This window comes from Phodopus roborovskii, unplaced genomic scaffold, assembly GCF_943737965.1.
Source record: "Phodopus roborovskii unplaced genomic scaffold, PHOROB, whole genome shotgun sequence".
NCBI classification, from domain to species: domain Eukaryota; kingdom Metazoa; phylum Chordata; class Mammalia; order Rodentia; family Cricetidae; genus Phodopus; species Phodopus roborovskii.
Window position 1 is genome coordinate 522,211 of NW_026126721.1, and position 19,979 is coordinate 542,189.

Below are 19,979 nucleotides of genomic sequence, written 5' to 3' on the forward strand. Positions count from 1 at the left end.
GTAGCATACACTAAAGCCTTTCCACATTTTTTGTTTTGTTTTTTTGAGACGGTCTTTCTGTGTAGCTTTGGTATTCCTGGAACTCACTCTGTAGACCAGGCTGGTCTCAAACTCACAAAGATCCTCCTGCCTTTGCATCCTGAGTGCTGGAATTAAAGGTGTGTGCCACCACCGCCTGGCTAAGTCTTTTCAATTAAAAAAAAAATGTTACATTAAAAAAAAGTGTTAAGTGTTTACTTCATTGTTGTAAGCCCTTTATTTTGGAGACAAGGTCTCACTGTGTAACCTAGCCTTGAGTACACAATGACCCCCTTGCCTCAAGCTCCTCAGTAGCAGGCACCAACAGTCCTGGCTTGATATAGCTTTTTACAATTAATTGTCTTAGAGTAGTGATTTCAGTTTTCTTTTGTTGAGAAATAAACACAGCAAAGTGGATACATCTTAATGTTCTACCTTGGTAAAATTCTGTCTTCTGGATGAAGATTTGCTCTCAAGTGCTTCCTGTTTGCCCCTCCCATCACCACAGGATAAGTGCTACCTGACATCCGTCTCCATAGATGAGTTTTGTGTGTCTTCATGTTATCAAAAAAGGCTACTTGGCTGGGAAGGTGAGTCAATGGGTAAAGTTCCAGTCCCCAGAACCTATGGAAAAACTAGGCATAGTGCTATACATCTGTAACCTCAATGCTGGAGGCAGGGTCTTGCTGAGTCAGGGGAGTTTCCAGTTCAATGAGAGACCCTGTCTCCAAAAGTAAGATGGAGAGATGGCTCAGTGATGAAGAGCACTTATTCTTGTAGAGAACCCAGGTTCAGTTCTCAGCACCCACATGTGGGTTCACAACTGTTTGTAACTCCAGTTACAGGGGTCTGACTCACTTTTATGTTTCTCATCCACACCCCACAAACTCATAGTACTAGTTTATATAAGTTTGGCTCACTACATTTTATGTCTATGGAATTTGCCTCTGTGGTAGGTTTGCATTCTGTGTGATATTGGCTTATATACAGCTAACATAATGCATGCATTTTGATGTCAGTGGTCATTTGAATTGTTTTCATTTTTGTTCTGGTTTTGAGACAGGGTCTCTCCACATATCCTAGAACTCACTATGCAGCACTTGCTGGCCTTGAACTCACAGAGATCCACCTGCCTCTGCCTCCCAAGTGCTGGTATTAAAGGCATGAAACACCACTCTAGGCCTTTTTTTGGTTTTGGACCAACAATAAAATAAGCTATGATAGACATTTTCATTCCTATCTTTTAGTGGACATATGCCCTGCTCTTGAGTATATAGTCAGGAGTGGAATTGTTGGGAAGTAGGCTAGGTATTTGTTTTAGTTAACACTGACAAATATTTTTTCAAAGTGATTGTTATAATTGACACTTCCATCAGCAAGGTGTGGGAGTTCCCATAGCTTTATATCCTCACCAACACTTAGATTATCAATTATTTTAATCTTAGATATTTCTAGGATGATCTACTTAGGCAAGTGATCCTCAACCTCATTTTAACATCACCTGGTATTGTGGTTTGCATGAAAAATGTCCCCCATAGGCGTTTTTATTTCAACACTTGGTCCCCAATTGCTGGAAGGTTGTAAGTTTCAGAAAGTGAGCCTTCCTAGAGGGAGTATGTCACTCGGGGAGGGTTTTGAGAATTTATAGACTCATTTTACTTCCAGTTGTCACTGTCTAGTTCCCATGTGTTGTTTACATGTGATCTCTCTGCTTCCTGCTGCCATGCCTTCTGTGTCATTATGGATAGCTATCCTTCTACAGTTAAGTGCAAATAAATATTCCTTAAGATGATTTTGATCATGGTAGTTGATTACAGCAACTGAAAGGTAACTGGTAAACGTTTAGTGCACCTGGAGGTCAGGCCAATGAAATCAGAGTCTCTTGAGTCACCGCCTAGTCATTACTATATTTTAACACTTCTTGGGTATTCCCAGTGGATATTCAAGATAGACTACCACTACCTTCATTTGTTGTGATCCTGCCCTTAACTTCATCCCAAAGTCTTTCAAGAGCCACTGATTTGGGGGCCTGGAGAGAAGGCTCAGCATTTAAGAGCATTTGTTACTCTTACAGAGGACCTGATTTGGGAGTCTGGAGAGATGGCTCAGTATTTAAGAGCATTTGCTGCTCTTGCAGAGGACTTGGGTTTCAATCCCGGAGATCCCATGATACCTTGCAACCATCCTTAACTCAAGTTTCAGAGGATCTGACACTGTGGGCCCCAAGCATGTGCATGGTGCACATACACACAAGCAGGCAAACACTCCTAGATATACAATTTAAAAAAAACCCACTTATTCAAAACATTAAGAGCAGAAACCAAATGCACAAACCCCCTAGAACACAAAACATGGTATGCATTCTACACTCTTCTGTAAACCGTCCATTTCTCAATACTGAGTTAAGATAAATCTAGAGATCCTCAAAGACTCATTCCCCCCACCCATAAACCCCCTTTGGGGTTTCATCAAGAAGCCAGTTTAACAAGGAGCTGAGTTTAACGGGCCCCAGGGAATAACTCACTGAAATCACCCTTGCTGTGACACCTCCCCTACTTGAGCTCTGGAGGTTCTCTTTACTCCAGAAGACCTTTTCTGCACCAGAAGCTCCCGGCTGACTCCTCCAATGCAAAGTAGAACAGAGGTGGGTGGGAGCTGCCCTGAGCTGGAACACAGGAGCTGACTCTGACACAGCTGAATCCCAGCATGCTTTTCTGGAATAATGGTGAGGGATTAGAAATTAGGTGTGGCTTGCTGCTTCCTGGATTGTCCTAATAAACTTGACCTAAGCTGCTCTGGTCTTAGGGTGGGGTGTGGCTTTCATATTATATCACAGGGTAATTTACAGAAAGAAATCCAGAGGAGAGATATTTAGGAAGAGAACAGAGCAAGTTCAAGATCAGCCTAAGTAACACAGTGAGACCCTACATCAAAATTTTAAAGATAACGTTAAGAAAGAGGGCTGGGTACATATATATTCTGTAGCATGCATGAAACCCTAACCAATCCCCAGTCAAACACAAAATTGAATAAATAAGTGAAGAAAAATGACACAGTTTTAGTTTTAGAATGTTCAGTCTTGGGCTGGATAGATGGAATACCGTGTAAAGGTGCTTACTACTAAGCCTGGCAATCTGAGTTTGATCCCTGGAGCTGACATAAAGGTAGAAGGAGAGAACCTACACCACAAAGTTGTTCTCTGACCTCCACAGAGTTCTCATGTTTGTTATGAAAAGAGTCAATTGTTTGGGCTGGTATACTTCCTGGAAATGATAAGTCCTCAAATCTAGCTTTTTCACGATAGGATGATGTGGACTTTGATGGACTAGACCCAGCTTTAAGCTTACCTTGTAAATAGCTAGTCAGCGTACCTGTGTACCTAGGTAAGCAGCTCCCTGACCTCAGCCCTCTTTGTGGCTTTTCTTTCTTTGGAACAGGCTCTTATGTAGCCCAGGCTGGCCTTGAACTTCATATGTAGCTGTGGGTGGCCTGGAATTTTTTTAAAATACTTTTTTCTCTATCGCCTGAGTGCTGGGATTACAGATGTGTGTCACCAACACACACACACACACACACACACACACACACACACACACACACTAATAATAAATACATTTAAAAAACATTTCTAGTTTCATCTAACATCTTAAATCACTCATTACTTTCAAAGATCTGACCTTCCCTCTGCCAAGGAAAAAGAAATACCTATAAGTTTCTTCAGTGCCTTCATTTTACGCAGACCCTCCACTCTCTCTCCTTTGTCTTTTCAGGATCAGAGTCAGCATAGAGGAGGAGGAGAGAGGGGGAAATTTCTTACTTGATGAGTGTGTGGGTTTGAATGGAAATGCTGCCTCACAAAGATAGCTGTGTCTACTTCCTAATCCTGGAATCCACGAATGTGACCTTATTTGGGAAAACATCCTTATACTTAAGCTACCATAGATTGATGGCAATTGAACAAGCAAAGGATCCACTCTGTGGTAACACACACCTTTAATCCCAGTACTCGGGAGGCAGAGACAGGCAGATCTTTGTGAGTTCAAACCGAGACTGGTCTACAAAGCAAGTTCCAAGATAGGAGATAAGCTCCAAAGCTACAGAGAAACCCTGTTTCGAACAATCAAAGAGAACAGCAAGGAAATGATGAAGGGTCCATACGTCTGGCTTCAATCATAATCATAAGATGAGAATTCAAGAGCATATTTTTTTTTACGATTTTGTTGCTAGACATTATTTAAAGCCCCCCAAATTGCAGAAAGATGTAGGAAAAAAGTACAAGAAGAAATGAGACGAGGGGATGCTATTTCACTAAATACCTCCTCTTGTCTATTCCGTTGACAGTCCAGTTGCCCTTTAGAAATCTGAGCTGAAGCCCAGCATCTGGGATTTGATTCAGTGTGGCTGGTTTCCAGGATTACAGATGGCGGCCAGAGATCCCGATCCCGACGTGAAGTCTGCTTCTGGAAATGGCTCTCTTCACTTTTGGTCCTTGGGCTCTCCTTTTAAAGGGAGGTTGTTTGTTTCGCTCAAAAGGCGAGTCATGAGTGTTGACCCACAGGGCATGGGGCTGTGCTTCCTTATCTATCTGTCTATCTATCTTTTTTTTTTAACCTTGTAGCTTCATGGCACTTTCTCCCAGACTGATAACTGTATGCTTCACCCAGAGCCCTTGCTACGCGCCTGGAGGCAGGGCAGTCCCTTCATCAGAAAAAAATTATAAAGAATGGCTGCGTTCTCTGCAGTCTTTTGTGGAGACACACTTGGTCAGAAGTGTACTCTTCTGATTTGTGGTGTATGAGAGAGGTGCTTCTTCTCTCGTTCACCCCCATTTTCCCGCACTGTGTGGTTTCTGTGATAGTATTTATGGTAGTCGCTTTTCATTTGAAAGTGGCCTCAAAGGTCACCTGGTTTCTGGTTGCTGAAGAGAATGGAAGGCGTCATCTCCTTTGTTGTGAGGCAATCACTTAGCCTGGTATTCTGGATGGAAGGGACAAGCTCTCAATTCCAGCTTTTGCATGCTGGGATCAAGGTGGTAGACTTTGATGGGACAGAGCCAGCTTGCTCACTTTGTAAATGACTAATTGGGTACTTGTTTAGCCTAGGCAGGGGCAGCCCCCTGACCTCAGCACCTTCTGCAGCTTCCCTTTTTCTTTTTGAAACAGGAACTCATGTAGCCCAGGCTGGCCTTGAATTCCTTGAATGCCAAGGATAACCTTGAATTACTTTTCTCTTTTCTGCACCACCCAAGTGATATGATAACAGGCATGCATTTGGAGCTTTGGCTTAACAAAGAATTCTTGTATGGCTAGTTAAGGAAGGATTCTACGCCTGAGTGCCAGCTATCCCCATTCCCTGGTATTTCTGACTTTTGAGCAGAATACTGTGGAGGCTACACTACTGTGAGAGATCATGCAGGCAAAGATGACATCCTTAGCAAGCCAGTCCTACAAGGGCTCCTTGTCCTGCTTCTAGCACGCAGATGACTTCCAAGGCTCCTGTCTACAGACACACTACAGTCCTTGCTGTAAGTGCCTCAGGGTCTGTTTCTGCTGCTTGCTACCAGCTCATTCTGACGCAGCCTTTTTTTGTGTGTGGCTCTGGGATTCCAGGACAGGTCAATATTGCCATTAACAAGGTGCTGAAATTTCCCTTTCGATTAAGACATTGGATGCTACTTGTATGAAATATTAGCCGAGAGAGGGAACACTTGAAGCTCTTGTATGTTCCTTGTGCTTGTGCTATAAGAATCCTGTCCCTCCACTTGTTGGAGACCAGCCACATGAGACACAGAACAAGTGAGCATTAGTAAGGGTGAATTGAGAGAAGTCTGGAAGATTGGTTGCTTGAAGGTCTCAAGCATGACTGGATTGGAAGGGTTTTGCTACACAGAGAGAAGCAAAGGTTCACAAAAGACCAGACCCAGGAAGAGGCAGAGACTGAGTAGCAGATGCCTGTCTGACAGTGGGTGTCTGCCTGGGGTAGACAGTGGGTGTCTGCCTGGTGGTAGTCATACACTAGGACAGCAGCTGCCACCAGGGGGTGCGGCGGGATTTCTGAGAGAGGATCTCAAACACTGCAGGATGCAAGGTGTCCTATGCTCAGCAGAAGAGCTGTGTGACTATGACTGATATCCATCTTTGCAGAGAAAAGACTTTTTTCTCTTCATTTTTTTTTTTTTTTTGCTACACCGCTCACATTATCCCCCTCCCTGCATACACTTTGTTTTGAGACAGGATCTCTCTGTAGCCCTGGCTGTCCTGGAATTCACTATGTAAATCAAGCTGGCCACATGTTTACAGAGGTCTACCTGCCTCTGCTGGGATTAAAGGCATGGCTACCATGCCCAGGTCCCCCTTGGCTTTTAGAGACAGTCTCATGTAAGCTCAGGCTGGCCTTGAATTTGCTATGTAGTTGAGACTATAAACTTTTGATCCTCCTGCTTCAGTCTCTTGAGTGTTTATAGGAATGTGTCACCATATTCTGCCTAAGAAAAGGAGTTTTAGATGGAGTAACAGGAGACAAAAGGGACTTAAAACACTTCTCAGCAAGACCAACAGATAGGGAGCAGGTGAGAAGTATAGATTCCTATCAGTGGGATTATTTCCCTCCGCCTCCGTCCCTCTTGGTACTACTCTGGTATTCACCATCAGTGGCCAGATAATGTTCAGGTTCCATTGGTGGGGGACCTGGGAGACATTACCAATGTAAACTCTTGGGTGCTGGATTATACACAAATCTGTGTGTAACTGGAGTCACAACCTGCCTGGTGTTGAAATGTGGATTCACTCTAGGTATTTCAGATGGTGGAGCAAAATTTCATATACATGACATTCAACTTTGACATGGGTGGGGTGGGGTTGGGGGCAGACAACTTTCAATTTTTAAAAGCAATTTCTATTAAAGTGTGACATACAAAGAAAAGTCAGTGCACCAGCCATTAGCTTCATTCAGAAGAAGAAACCACATACACATGTACATATATAGAAACACACGTATACGCATCCCACTTAATCCCCAAACACTAGAATACTTGTTTTCTGCAAGTTTTCCCTAGTGGTCCCTTCCAGTACCTTCCCACAATGGTAAACACACCCCAACTCCTCTTCCATCGACTAATTTTACCTGGCTTTGACCCTTATACAACTTATATAGCACATAGTAATACTTTCTGGCTGCAGTTGATGCTAGTTGCCTTTTTGTTTATTTTTACTTTATTACTACTATTTTTTGAGGCAGGGTCTCCTTATGTAGCCCTGGCTAGCATGGAACATGTTATGTATTTTACTCAGCTGGCCTTGTATTTGGAAATCTACCTGCCTCTGCCACTCGAGTGCTGGGATTTAAGAAGTGGGCCACAATACCCAGTTGCGTGCTTTATTTTAAAAATCCACCTGTGTTGCTATGAGTAGCATTGTATTCACTGTTCATTCTCATTTCATCATAGCATTTCATGGAATGTCTACAGCAGTTTATTAATTCTGCTCACGATGAAAATTCTGGATGTGCAAGGTGTCCACTGGGGCTATGAAGCAGAGTAACTTTGAAGCAGAGTAACAAAATATAATGTTCCCAAATTGACAGTTCTCCCGAAAATTGTGAAATGCCTTCATTCCATGTGTGTTTATTTTGAAGAAATGTTTTAAATCACCTGAGTGCTATCTTACAGTCTGGCTGAAGCATAATTTAAACAGCTGTCCTGGCAAAAGTGAGTTCCAGGAAGGACTACTGTCTTCTCTCAGGGAGAGAGAGAAAGGGAGAGAGCCCTGTATCAGGAGAAACCATGTTATTTGCAGTGCTATGGACTGATAAGGAGCCAGTGTTCCTCTCTGTCCTTTCTAGCTGTCATATTCATCTACTAGAGTCAGAGAGACAAGAGTGTGAGGGTAGGTGAGGCATCTCTATGAGTGTCCAGTGCACAAAAGCATTTTACTGTCTTTCTTTTTTGCCTGTATTGTCTTTTCAGGGATGCTGGTGTAGTAAATAGCTTTGGTGAATATACATAGTATCTTCTTTCCTGAAGACAGATTTGGTGCTCTCTCTCTCTCTCTCTCTCTCTCTCTCTCTCTCTCTCTCTCTCCTCTTCTCTTCTCTTTTGACAAGGTCTCATGTAGCCCAGGTTATCATCATATGTGCCATGTACTGAAGGATGACTGAAAATTCTGATCTGCTGGGATTACAGGCAGGCACCACCACTCCTAATTTATGAGGTACTGAGGATTGGGCCCAGGATTTTGTGCTTGCTAGACAAGCACCCCACCAAGCCACCCAAGCCCGTTTTAGCCAATTGCTATGAATACAAAATATTTCAACAGAGAAAAGAACAAAAAATATGTTTTCCAGAATCATACACATAAGTAAACACAGAATCATTAGCACATCCTTTTATCTTACTATGACTTAAAGTGGTTAACTGGATGTGATTATAAACATGTAAATATGCGAGTTTGAGCAAAGATCTATGTTTAATGTCTTTGTTTGCAGGAAGAACTTTAAAAGATAACAATTACACATTTTAAAAAATGATTTACTTTATTATTTTATGCGTATGTTTACAGGTCAGAGTGTACGCATGTGTACTGCACACATGCAAATGATCATGGAGGCCAGAAGAGGGCACTGGAGTCACTGGAACTGGAGTCACAGATGGTTATGAGTTGCCATGTGGGTGCTGGGAATTGAGCCTGGATCCTCTGGAAGAACAGCCCGTGTTCTTCATCACTAAGTTATTTTTCCAGCCTCAACAACTAACCATTTATTTTTACTATTTTTCCTGTCTCTGTTATTCTAGAAATGTTATTTAGAAGAGTCCATCAGCTCACACAGAAAGAACAGATATACTAGGTAGGGAGAACTGAGCTGGTATTTCCACACTTTGTGTCATAATGTGGAAAATTCAGAATCAAATGAGAAGGCACAGTGGTGCTACACATAAACCAAATTTTAGTACATTTGACACAAGAAAGGAATCATGATAATATTTCTGTTGGAATATTACACATTTTCAGCTTATATTTATAAATGGAAGAGACCTATGATATGATATAAGAAAACCCAAAGAAATGACACAAAAAGCCATGTATGAAACTATAAATGAGGACAGTGAAATTCAGCCTTCTATATATATATAAAGCCATCTGGACACAAGCCTGACACCAGTAAGACACCATCCACTGCAATTTCTCCAGTTTTGCCTTTGCCACATTCTGCTTCAAAAATGACCTAATAATGGAGAAAAATAGAAGGTTACTTCAAAACAATGATGTAATCAGACTACTGAACAGCTGTTAGCAAGTACTAAACTTGTGTCTCTAGTGTATGGAAATTGCCTTTCATATTGACCACATAGCAATGTGTTGACTATATAGCAATATGTTTTCCACATGCCAAGAGATCACAGTGAGAGCTCTGTTCAGAGAAGACAGGCTCATGCTAACTCTGGAGGATTCTGAAAAGTCCTGTGGCAGGTGGTGGTGGCACATGCCTTTAATCCCAGCACTCAGGAGGCAGAGGCAGGCTTATCTCTATGAGTTCAAAGCCAGCCTGGTCTACAGTGAGTTCCAGGACATCCAGAGCTGTTACACAGAGAAACCCTGTCTTGAAAACAAAAGTCCTGTTGTATAATTCTGAGCAGGGAACTTTTGGAATTTCTATTTAAAGACTTGAAATGAAAACAATGAAAAAATTCTTTGTTTATTTTTAAGTGTATATGTGTTTGTGCATATGAGAAAAGATGTTCACTATGTTCACTATGTAGCCAAGGATGACCTTACACTGCTATTCCTCCTGTGTCTATCTCTGAGTACTGGAATTACTGGCATGTCCCACCAGGCCTAGTTTGTACAATGTTCGGGATTGAACACAGGGTTTTGTGCATGCTAGGCATTCACTCTGCCAACTGGGCTGCATCCCAACCCCTCTCTTTTTTCTTCTATTGTGTGATTTTTTTTTTTTTTTTGCTTTTCTCTCTTAAGGTCCTTGTCAAGGTCCTCCAAACTCAGTAACCTCTTGGTCATTTTATCCTATTTGTTCTTTATCAAATTCCTTAACCAAGACACTTCCTTTTCCTTTATTAAACCTACTCCTACAGTATAAGATTAACTCAGCAGGTCTGAGTTGTTCCAAACCTAAACATTTGAGAGACCGTTTTCTTCTTGGCTGCTTACTGAGAGTTTGTCTCTAATCACTCAAAACTACTTGTTTAAGAATGTTTTTGTAGCCAGGCATTAGTGGTACACTAGGGAGGCAGAGGCAGGCAGATCTCTGTGAGTTCGAGTCCAGCCTGGTCTACAGAACAAGTTCCAGGACAGGTTCCAAAACAATACAGAGAAACCCTGTCTCAAAAACCAAAAAAAAAAAAAAAAAAAAAAAAAAGAGGCGTGTTTTTGTTTGTTTACCTGTAACCTTTAGCCAAGCCAGACAGTTTTATGCTGAGAATGTGGTTTATGATGGGGGCCGTGGGTTATATGACATCAATGCAGCTTCTGGAAATGTTGGAGAGTGCATAGCTAAAGTCAGCCATGCTGGCAATGATCCGGGCAGACTGAACCATAGTAACAACTTTGAGAGCTTGGAGAGACAGCTCAGTGATAAAATGCTTGCCTTGTAAGCATATGGACCTGAGTTCAATGCCCGGAACTCACATAAAAAGGCCCTATGTAGTGATGTGCACTTGTAACTCCAGTGTTCAGGAAACAGAGGCAGGTGGATCACCTGGGCTTGCTGGTCAGCCAGTTTCTCATACTTGGCAAATTCATAACCTATCTAGAAGAAACAAGGTGGGCAGGGCCTGAGGAACAACACCTGAGTTGGTAGTACTATGGCTTTCATGTTAACATACAGACACATACACACATACAGCACACACACACACACACACACACACACACACACACACACCTTTGACCTTTGGATACCAAGGCCTGGGTGAGCTTCCATGGTGTGCAATACTTTGTGAGTTTTGTCATTTGTCATATGTGGATGCTGGGAGAATTAAGATCTGCTCAGGAGTCTACAAGCTTCTAACTGGTCCTCCCTGACCTCCATACATTTGTCCCATTTTCTTTTTACTGGTTTTAATGTATATAAACCACAACTGTAAATGTAACCGTTTTCATCCATTCTATGAGACCTTCTACAGGAACACTTGCCCCCTCCCTGCCACCTGAAAGTGGGAATTCCCCCAACAGCCACCCAGCTTCAGTTCAGTTAAAATAACCTTAACAAAATCATATTCTGGCTGTCACTTACTGAGTTAAGGTCCATAGAATGAACAAGAAACGTTTTTCCTGCTTGCTTATTTGTTTTTAAGATATTAAAGAATGCATAGCCTGGTTTGCATGGAACTTAGTAAGAGGTTCCAGACACACCAATAGGTCATTTCTGAAGAACTGGAGAAGTATCCTCATTAGTCACACTGACTGGGCAAGTCTTGCCTATCTCTGTGCTCCTGAGACCTATGGACACCAGTAAATAGTTTGTTGAATCACTGAAAAAGAAAACTGAACTATGGAATTCCCTCCTCACTTACACTTTTGGTAGTACCAATCCCTTGGTCCAACTGGATTTTCCCAGTCTTCCATCTCTCATCCTCATTTTGAGTCTCTTCCCATGCCAGGACATTGTTGCTATTTTTCATGAACACTCGAAGTTTTCCTATTTTGTCTCCAGCCAGCCGGTAATCAAAGAACAAACAGAAGGTGCTTTGGGGTGACAAGTTGGGGAGGAGAAGTTCCAATCTGCCAACATCCTTCTTGTGCCCTGCCAGTGCTGGGACTGCCATATAATAACCAACAGCTTTAAGAGAAAAAAAAGGCTGTGAGAAAGGGTCTGGAAAAATGAACAACAGGGGCTGGAGAGATGGTTCAGCAGTTAAGAGCATTGACTGCTCTTCCAGAAGACCCAAGTTCAATTCCCAGCACCCCACATGGCAGCTCACAATTGTGTATAACTCCTTTTCCAAGGGGATCTGATACCCTCATGCTGACATACGCGCAGGCAAAACACCAATGTACATAGAATAAAAATAAGTTATTGAAAAAAGAAAAGAAAAATGAACAACAGTCTCCCATAGGACATGCCAAAATCCTTTACATTTGAATAGAATAATTATGCAAAAATGAGCCGTTATGCAAAAATAATTCCTGTGGATTGGAGAGTTGAAATCTTTTCTCATACAGAGAAGAGCTCTAAGGGTCAGAAAGCTAATGAATTTTCTGCATTCATAAGCAAATAGGGATATAGTGGAATGGTCACTTAGCACTGAAGGGAATTTGCAGCTTATGAGCTCCAGAACATTTCCATCGTGATTATTTTAGTCTTAAAATGCATTTTCTACTGAATCAAGGATGGGCATTGTATTAGTAACCTGTGTTATTGTTGATACAAAACACTCTAATAAAAAGCAACCTAAGGAAGGACTTATTTTGGCTCACAGTTAAAGGATATGGCCCACAGTGGTAGAGGAAATCATGGCGGCAGGAGTTTAAGGCAGCCAGGCACAGTGTATCCACTGTGGGGAAGTAGACAAGGTTGAACACTCATGCTTAATTCACTTTCCCATTTTTTATCCAGTCCTGAATCCCAGCCCAGGGAATCAGCGGTGCTGCCTCCATTCTGAGTGGATTTTGCCATCCCATTTTAAGCTAGAAAATTCTGCATAGACATTTCAGTGGCTAATCTACTCTAGACAATCTCTTGCAGATATGCTTGTCTTCTAGATGATGTTAGAGCCTGTTAGAGCTGACAATATTAGCCATCACAGGTACTTAGGTGGATCTATAGAAAAATGTCTTATCAAAATACACTTGACCTATATTGTCCTAATGGCTTCTTGAGGTTCAACCACCATGTGATTGCATGTCATTCTTGAGTTCTGATGTAGGATGATGAATATATTTTCTTCTGTGCTTGCAAACCTTCTAAATACCTTGTAACCTGGGAAAGTAGGATTTCTGTCTCTACTCTTTTAGTTGTGCCTTTGGTGAATTTAAGAAACTCTTTAAAAATTATTATTATTTTATGTGTATGGATGTTTTGTCTTCATCTATATTTGTACATGTGCATGCCTGGTGACCTTAGGGGCCAGAAGAGAGCATTATTTTACACGGAACTGGAGTTAAAAATTTTTGTGAACTGTCATGTAGGTGCTGGTAACTGAACCCAGGTCCTCTGGGAGAACACCATTACTCTTCATCCCTGAGCCATTTCCCCAGACTCAGCTAAAATAACAATTACACAGCATGGCCTTGAAAAGTAGACAAGAAAGAATTTCCAAAGAAGCTGGGAAGAAAACACTGGGGATGGCATGCAGTATTCTCCTGGTACAACTCCTGGAGACACTTGCAGGATCCTGGCTGATGCTGCATTAGTCTTCACTGGATCCAGACACTGTTGGGTCCTCTTCCCCAGCAAAAGCTTAATTCTGTTAGATGGGCAATATGACTCTTGGTAACTATTTTGAAAAGAACAACACTGGTACACTTAAAACATTTCTGGCAATATACAATATCTTTGCTGTGTAAATCTTCCATTTGCCTAAATGGCCAGACTTGCAATCTCCTGTCTCTCAGGATCTGTTTAAATTTCTTAAAGTGTAACCTGAGGTTGGGACCTAAAAAGATTTAAGGATGACAGCATATGTGGAATTCTAGCCTAAGGTGTATATAAATTAGCAAAATATCCTATTCAAGGCCAACTTCTCTTTGGGCATTAGTCATAGCCAGAAATGTGGTAAGAGCATTTCCTTTATTAATCTCTATGCATGAAGAGAGATTTCTTACTGAGATGGTACATTATTTCTACAACAGCTTTACCAGAGTCTATAGTCATCTTACCTGTGATGTCTAACACTGATGGTCAACTTAACAGCATCTAGAGTCACCTAGGAGACAAGTCTCTGGGCACTCCTGGGAGAAATTGTCTAGATCAGATTAGCCTCTGGAATGTCTATATGGGATTATCTAAATTAAATTGAGATGGGAAAACCCACTCAGAATGGAGGCAGCAATAGTCCCTGGGCTGGAGGCCAGGACTGGATAAAAAGAAAGTGAGCTGAGCCTGAGCATTCATCAGGTTAAACTCTAGGATCCCCAGTGGATTTTGAATTTCAAATGAACAATATGTTTAGGACATATTAAGAAGTGTATTTAGCTCAAATGAAGGCATTTTGTACTTTATCCAGTCACTGTATCAGCTGTACTTTCTCTTCTGTGACCTCTTCTACCCCAGCTAAAGCCTTTCAGCTTTCCTTGAGGGTTTATCCCTCTAATGCTATCAATTCATTCCATGTTTATTGTCTATATTTTTCTCTACAGGGGAAGACAAGACTATTTTAGAGACCTGATGGGCATGTAGGAAGGGAGAAGGTATGATGTGATTGCCTCAGATGTTGAGAACCTGGGGGGTCATTTGCAAATTGGGTGTTGAAAATAGACTTCTCATTGATGGAAAATCCAATGTAAGACGATGCTGACTAGGTGAGCTGTCAATTTGGGACTCCCCGTGTGCTATAGCTCTGGCAGCACCAATATCTACATTCTCATGATGGAAGAAAGAAGAAACTCGTGTTAGTTATCAAGACAGTTTCTCCAAAGTTGTATTATCTCTTGCTAAAGTTGTCCACTGCCCACGAATCTTTAGTGATAGGCCCCACTAGAACTGCTGTGTGGGAATCTATTCCTTTTACCCTGATTGCAAATTCTATAAGAATTCTTGCTAGAGGATATCAAAGCTTTCTGACTGCAGGTCTGGGCTTGTAAGGAAATATCTCACAAAGGAATTTGTCCTAAGGAAGGCTCTTTAAACCCAAGTCTGAGACTATACATCCCCAAGAAATACTGGTGAGGAACTGGAGTCCAAAGCTATAACAGTTGTTCCAGTTATATGGCCAGCTTTCAGGAGAGCAGATTCCATATGTGCTCCAAATTGTGTCTGCAAACCAAATCCTCTATCCAAGGGGAAGCCAGGGCCTGTCAATAATGCTGAAGCAGACACTACAAAAGACCGGAAGTCCATGGCTCAGGGCTAGCACTGAGAACAATTGAAGGACAGGTAAGTCAGAAAGAATTTCTTAGGCAACAGAGATGAGAGCTGAGTCTTGGAGTTTAGGTCATTAACTTGACACTCATCATGCTTTTGATCCTTTGAGAGGTAAATCTACTATAACTCCAGTATAGACAGAGTTCCTATTACCTTTAAAGATGTATTTCCTATCAAAATACAAAATGAAAACTACAGAAGACTGTGGCTGGTAAACTGGGAAAAAAGGAGATCGCAGAGACATCCCACCCCACCTTCCTCTCCTTCCCATCTTCCTCTCCTTCTCTTAAAAGGAAGAGGGTAAATATAAAAGAGGGATGGATGCTGGGACAAATTTTCTCGTTGAAGGGGGGGAAGAAGAGGAAATAAATGCGACTCCAGTTACTCATCCATCAGAGGCCACCTCAAAAGGCCAAAGGTTCCCAAAGATGATAAACAGCCATGACCTAAGCAATGACAGGAATAACCCTTCAGTAACAGCTGTTCTCTACCTCTCCTAGAGCATGTAGCAGTGAAATTTAAATACCATTGTCTCGATCAGCAGGATTCCAATCAAAATCATCTTCTCTGTCCTGTTTCCAGTCACAGACCCCATGACTAAAGCTGCAGTCAACTGAGATGTTTAAGTCTGCTAAAAAAAAAAAATCACATTCAGAACCATTAAGAGAGTCACAAAAGTAGCTAAAAAGTAGCTAATTTGGAGTTCTAGAAGGAGATGCCATGGGTTTATTTGCACAGAATATAGACTGTGAGACTGTGGCAATTTACATGCTTGTAGAGGTAGTTTAAAACAGATTCACTGTTTTTTAGAATTTTATGCTTTGTGTGTATGAGTGTTTTGTCTGCATTTATGTTTGTGTACCATGTGTGTGCCTGGTGCCCATAGAGGTATGAAGAGAGCATTATGTGGTTAATTTCATGTATATTACAGGTGGCTGTGGGCCACCATGTGGATAAGAATAGAAGTTGTGTCCTCTGCAAGGGCAGCAAGAACAATTAACTACTGAGCCATCTCTCCAGATACCCTATTTTGAGTTACATCTGTACAGCCCTTCTTAATAAATCCTGTTGTAATCTTAGAAAAGAAAACTGAAGGAACCAAAAAGGTGGCTCCATGGTTAAGAGCATAATGGCTCTCATTAGTGCAGCGAAGCAGGGAGTATCACCAGTTGTCCATACAATTCAATCTAGAGTCAGAGTGCAGAAAACAGGTGTCTGTGGAGTGCTCAGCCATAAGACATCTAACTCACACCCCTTCCTACAAGGCTCAGGTATTTTGTAATAGTGACTAACGCACACATGAAACGGGTATTTCCCTTGTCCTACATCATCTCAGAACTAGATAATTATGGATAGCCCCTGTGCTCCTAAGGCAGTGGTTCTCAACCTTCCTGATGCTGTGACCCCTTAATACATGTTGTGGGTGACCTTCAACCACAAAATTACTTTCATTGCTACTTCACAAATATATTGTTACCACTATGAATCATAATGCAAATGTCTGTGTTTTCTGATGGTCTTAGTTGACCCCTGTGAAAGGATCATTTGACCCCCCAAAAGGGTTGTGACTCACAGGTTGAGAACCACTGCCCTAAGGCCTCTGAAGTTACTCAAATTATCCAGCCTTAAATGATCTCCCTTGCTACCTCCCCCTTGACTTTCCTTCTACATAACCCTTAAAGACCTTGGCCTAGTTTTCCACTAGCTCCTACTCTTGCTTAGTGTAACCCCTCTCTTGTAAGTGTACATAATAAATTATTGTTTCAGTGGCAGTGGCCTTATGTTGTCACCCAGTACCTCCATTAATTAAAATCTAATGGGCAATTCATGACTCCAACATTCCTGGCAGTTTCTGAAATGTGTTTTTGTTGGTGGTGTTTCCTGTTATGGCAGTATGGGTGTATAGTTAAGATGTACCAAAGGAATATGAGTGGAGTCAGCTAGTGCTAGGATAATCATTCAAGACCAGTGTCTCTGGTTACGTTTTTGTATAGCAGAGGTCTGTAAACCAGCACATTAGCCCACTTCTAGTTTTATAAAGTCTTATGGGAGAACAGCTTTCAATTTACTCGTATGATATCTTGCTACTTTAAGCTACAAGGACAAAGGGACCTGTGAGCTACAGAGACCATCTGGCTCACAAAGTCTCACATATTTGCTCTGTGGCCCTTTCCACAGAAAAGTGTGCTGACTCATGATGTAAGATAACGACAAAGCACTGTGAAAGAGGACAAAGACCAAGACACTTCTGATTTAAAGCCAAGGCAGCCCCCTTTCTCTCCACGGTTTCTCTGTGTAGCTCCAACTGGCTGAAATTCACTACATAGATCAGAATAGTTTCTCATTTACATAAGCTCAAGTGTCACTGCCTCCAGAATGCTGGTATTAAAGGCCAGCCTTTTCTTAAACATCTTTAAAATTACATTTTAACTATACACGTGGAGGTCAGAGGACAATCTGTGGAAGTCAGCTCTGTCCTTCCCCTGTGTGGATGACTGGGATCAACATCAAGTCATCAAGTTTGGTGGCAGGTACCTTTACCTTCTGAGACATCTTGCTGGTTCATAAGTTGCTTTTTCTTGACTCATCTCAATTTGTCATTTTCATTGGACCCTTAATAAATCCAAGGTTCCTAAATGAGTTATCCAGGCTTCATAGATACTGAATGCTGAAACTGAGCCTGAACCTAAATCAGGCTGAGATCTATGACTGTCCATTTTGCACAGGTCAGGTTTGGCTTTGAGGTGGGAAAGCATTAAAGACAGACAATTTTTCATATCAGAGGCAACATAGTAGGGATCTTAACGGGAAAAAGGCTCTCTTTCAGAAGCTGGAGAGGAGCTTCATTAAGAGAGATAGCCTAGCCAGGGTGGTGGTGGCACACACCTTTAGTCCCAGCACTTGGGAGGCAGAGGCAGGTGGAACTTTGTGAGTTTGAGGGCAGCCTGTTCTACAGAGTAAGTTCCAGGACACCAGGGCTACACAGAGAAGCCCTGTCTCCAAAAACAAGGGCAAACAAACAAAGAAAAACCCAAAACAACAAGAAAAGAGATACTCCAAAGTAAAAGAGACACAACTGCCATGGCAACATGTGGGTGGGATTTCCAGAAGAGAAGAAGTCTTTATAGAAACCCCCCATTGGTGGCCAGACGGTGGTGGCACACACTTGTAATCCCAGCTCTTAGGAGGCAGAGGCAGGCAGATTTCTGTGAGTTCAAGGCCAGACTGATTAACAGAGAGAGTTCCAGGATAGCTAGAGCTACACAGACAAACTCTGTCTTGAAAAACAAAAGAGAGAGAGAAAGAGAGAGAGTGTGTGTGTGTGTGACAGAGACAGTGAGAGATACAGAGAGGAGAAACAGATGTAGTGAGATATCTTAATCTGTGCATCATTAGACAGAGACACAGAAAGATAGATTCAAAGGGGCTAGTTTTTTTTTTTTAAACTGGTGGGAAGTTTCACGTCATAAAGTTTAATTCAACATAACCTATGTGATAAAGAACATGAAAGAGTCAAGTCTTGGGTAAGACTATACTTAATTATTGACTATTAGGCAACAACACAGCATCCTATCTCTCTATCTCTGACCCAGAGGTGGAGTTGCAGGGGTATGTAGCTGTGAGATCTGGCCTCTTACAGTGCCTGACTGGCATCTTAAGTGATCAGCTTCTTAAAGGGGCAGGCCCATGATCTAGATCTACCAAGTTGAATGGGAACTAGTTGGGAAGAGGAATAGAATCAGTGAGAGTGGGAGGGGGATAAGAGAGGGTAATAGGGACAAACATGATCAAAATGCATTATAAGCGTGTATAAAATGTCATAATGAAACTCATAATATGTAATTAATATATGATAATAAAAACTTTTTTGAAAAATATTTTTAAAATTTATTTATTTTTATTACATATACAGTGTCCTGTCTGCATGTCAGAAGAGGGCACCAGATCTCATGATAGATGGTTGTGAGCCACCATGTGGTTGCTGGGATTGAACTCAGAACCCCTGGAAGAGCAGCTAATGGTCTTAACCTCTGGGCCATCTCTCCAGCTCAAATAAAGAAATTTTAAATGGCCTAGTATTTAAAAGCTGGTGGTTAGGGGTAAAGGGATTTCCTCCTGGCCTGATACAACCATCTTTTATCATGGAGAATAGGATGATGAGCTAACCTACAGAGTACTTGTTCCTGTAGCTATGGCAACAAAATAAATTGAACAGTACAGTGATGGGCAGGTCTATAGTAATGGTAATAGTCAGTAACAGTTCCTAGTAATGGGAGAGGATCACAGGACTCTCACCAGCCATCTCATCCCTCTTGATTACCCCCGCCCTGCTGCAATAGTATTGGGAGCCACTAAGGCAGACAGGACCTGAAAAAAGGCAGGACTCCATGATGCAGCTTTTGTGACATTATCCTCACCTATGATGAATTGGGACCTCTCAGTGATACAGCTATTTTTCATGTAGGTCAGCTCAGTCTAGATCACGTGGTGTGAAGCTTGATTCCTCAACCCCCCAAACCTATAAGAGTCAACCTCTTTGTTCTCCAGCTTTAAAGGGAAGGCTCTCTTTCTTCCTTAAAGGTCCTGTTAGGGCTCCCTGTAGCCATGATGCTATTTTTCTCCTGAGTTGAAAGTTCTTTCTCTCATGTCAGGGCCTCATCTAATAAAGTTCTTCCTGAAGGGTGATCTCATGTCAACTCCTTTTTGCGAGTCTGTTAACTGTTTTAAATTACAAAATACTTAGAAAGAAAGCATTAGTTATTGTGAACAAAAGTTCCCAGGAAGGAGCCAAACCTACACAGAACATTCTACAGAAGCTACTTGAGTGACTTGCGAGAGGTCAAAATGCTGCTGAGTCAAATTATTCTGAGGTTTTTTAGCCCCTTCTGACCCAACATCCTTGTGGCTACCAGGTGAATCCTTCC

The 19,979-nt window shown here is 41.8% G+C and overlaps 1 protein-coding gene across 1 annotated transcript in view; it reads right to left on the reverse strand.

Annotated features, from left to right (window-relative positions):
* Nucleotides 1–8,938: 8,938 nt before the first annotated feature.
* Nucleotides 8,939–19,979, reverse strand: part of Egfl6 (EGF like domain multiple 6) — a 36,574-nt gene continuing 25,533 nt past the window's right edge. Inside the window, exons 9-11 of the mRNA XM_051174880.1 lie at nt 15,581–15,685; nt 11,546–11,811; nt 8,939–9,237 (exon numbers count right to left, since the gene is read on the reverse strand). Of these exons, the coding sequence (XP_051030837.1) occupies nt 9,133–9,237; nt 11,546–11,811; nt 15,581–15,685 (476 nt within the window). The 3' untranslated portion in view covers nt 8,939–9,132. The remainder of the gene's footprint in view (nt 9,238–11,545; nt 11,812–15,580; nt 15,686–19,979) is intronic.